Genomic DNA, 2,583 nt, shown 5'->3' with positions numbered 1-2,583 from the left:
CTGTAATAGGTCTGTTCATGCTCATTCTTTTTGAGATTTCTTTATAAGTTTGTATGGGCTGGCGAAAAGCTTGAATTCTAGGATATTTTAATAGTCATGCTTCAGTAAAGTGAAATACAGAATCATAAGCGTGTTTAGGATGAGCTCCAGCAGATGGTGCTCTTGATTTACAGCGTATGTGACATCACACAAAAAGAGGAGGAGCATCTTTTCAGAGCTCTGCACCAGAGAATAAAGCTGTTTGTCATTTTAGCAGAACAAGAAAGACAGACTGCACTGAAACTAAACAGGTACTCTGATAATTACTCATTTATAGACAAAAAATGTATATGTTCACTGTATTTTTTATTTTCTGGAATATTTGCTCTCTTAAAAAGAGAAATTAGAAAATGGTATGTAACTGTAGAATTAAGTTTTTAAAGCTATCAAACTATATGTTTCAATAAAACTGAGTCAAAACTTTGTTTGATAAAATTTGCAGACTTTCTCACTTTGTCTACATTTTCAAGTTTTTTTTTACTTTTACCTTTTTCAGCTGAGAGCTACAATGGATGAAGTGAGAATTGTTCTGTTGGGTAAGCAAGGAGCAGGAAAGAGTGCGTCAGGAAACACTCTTCTGGGTCAAAAGCTGTTTCATACTGCAGCCCACACAGATCGAGTAACCCAGACCTGTTCAGCTCAAACATCCACTGTGGACAACCAAAGCATCACAGTGGTTGATACACCTGGATGGCCTGATTCTTCATCTGAGACTGAAATCAAGCAGGAGATCATGAAATGCATTGACATGTGCAGTCCTGGACCTCACGTGTTTCTCCTGGTGTTGCCCATCGGAAGATTTACTTATGAAGAGATAAAAACAATCATAGATATTATGATTGAGTTTGGTCCTGAAGCTTACAAACACATGCTACTGCTCTTCACCAGAGGAGATGATCTGGCGGGGAAGTCCATTGAAGACTACCTTAAAAATACACAAGAAGATCTAAAGAATATACTTGAGATGTGTTCTGGATACCATGTGTTCAACAACAGAGACAAAAACAAAAACATTCACAATCAAGTTTCTTCTATTTTACAGAAGATCAATCGTATGATGGCTAGAAATTGTTACACAAAGACTATGTATCAAAATAAAGATCAACGAAGAGAACAAGAGGCATGGCGGAGAAAAGAAGAGAATTTGACAACAAGCAAATATACTACTAAATATAAAAATACAGAAACAAAGACAGGAAAATACAGTGAAATGAATGAGAAAAGAGAAAAACAAAGCCAAATAAGAGAAGTGGGGAAACAGACTGATAAAGAAGAGAGAGACACTGAAACGGTGATGCCCATGAATAAAATATCCAGCAATGATAGTAAGGGAGCACATAGACAAGATTATTATAGAATGGAGCGAACATCTGTTGATAGAAGGGGCACTGAGATGATTATTGAATTACAGAAAACCAATGAAGATATGAAACTTAAACTTGAAAATATGACACTGCATCTAGAGCGTGTGGAAAGGTGTCTACAAGAAATAAAAACTATGCTTAGTGAAAGACTGAATCAAGAGAATAAAAATAAACTCAACACAAAACCTACGGCTCCTAGCAGTTCAGATCTAATTTCTAACCTGTTTAGAAGGCACACATTTTAAAGGGATTTGCATGATGCTTAGCTTTTGTCAGGAAATCACTCCTCATTGCATGCATGATGTTCAGGGAGGGCACAACAAAGTCAATGAGTCATGGGCCCACTAAACCTAAACCATCTGCATTCTATATCTTCACTTCTTTCAGCTTATTACATGATATATTTTTCCACTCTTACCCTTAATTTATTAAAATTCACTCCTCCTTAAAATTCTGATTAAATTGTAATTTATTATATACTATAAGAATATTCATAGTTAGATTCATATAGGAATACATTTGCTCTGATTGATCAGTTGTTACATTCTGTAAACAAATATTTTGTATGACTGCTGAAAATAAATACATACATGTTTGTAAACGTATACCTGTTTTTCTTTGACTGCAAGTGTCTGCAATAAAAACAACTAAAGTGTGTACATCATTTCTTTAAAGTGAAATAAGACAAAGAATTCGTTTTGCAACAAACAAGAATCCTTTAGTCTCCAGTGCCACCGTTTTCCAGAACTGCAACCTGGAATCTACAGAAGTACAAGATTTCAGCTTCCAGGAGACTTTGTTAAATTCTGTGTAATTAAACCTCAGAAAACTAAGACTACTAACCAGTGTTGCCAGATTAGGCGGGTTCCCATCCAATTGGGCGGTTTTGAATTTGATTGTGCTGGGGAAAATTGGCTTGGGCGGGTGTGCAAAATTTGGGTTTGGGATCAGTTGGGCGGGTTTGAAATGTGTATTTTATAGGCTAATAATTTAACAAAAAACCCAAGTGTGCATGAAATTCATTTAACGTTACTAAACACACGCCCACTGCATGTGTTTGTGTTGACGCCAATGCTGCAGCCTCCGGATGCGAATGTCTTAATGCGAATGCTGCATCCTCCGGAGGTCACATTTCTAGGCTCCATACGCCATTAAGAATGTCTTGTTACAGAATATTAAC

The 2,583-nt window shown here is 36.4% G+C and overlaps 1 protein-coding gene across 1 annotated transcript; it reads left to right on the top strand.

The window, feature by feature from the left end:
• Positions 1-537: 537 nt before the first annotated feature.
• LOC129425868 (GTPase IMAP family member 4-like) lies at positions 538-1,649 on the top strand. Its single transcript, XM_073857659.1, has one exon. It carries the CDS (start codon positions 548-550, stop codon positions 1,646-1,648), a length of 1,101 nt encoding a protein of 366 aa, XP_073713760.1. The 5' UTR covers positions 538-547; the 3' UTR covers position 1,649.
• The last annotated feature ends 934 nt before the right edge of the window (positions 1,650-2,583 follow it).

This window comes from Misgurnus anguillicaudatus, chromosome 19 (genome assembly GCF_027580225.2).
Source record: "Misgurnus anguillicaudatus chromosome 19, ASM2758022v2, whole genome shotgun sequence".
Lineage (NCBI taxonomy): Eukaryota > Metazoa > Chordata > Actinopteri > Cypriniformes > Cobitidae > Misgurnus > Misgurnus anguillicaudatus.
This window is presented reverse-complemented; position numbering and strand designations above follow the sequence as displayed.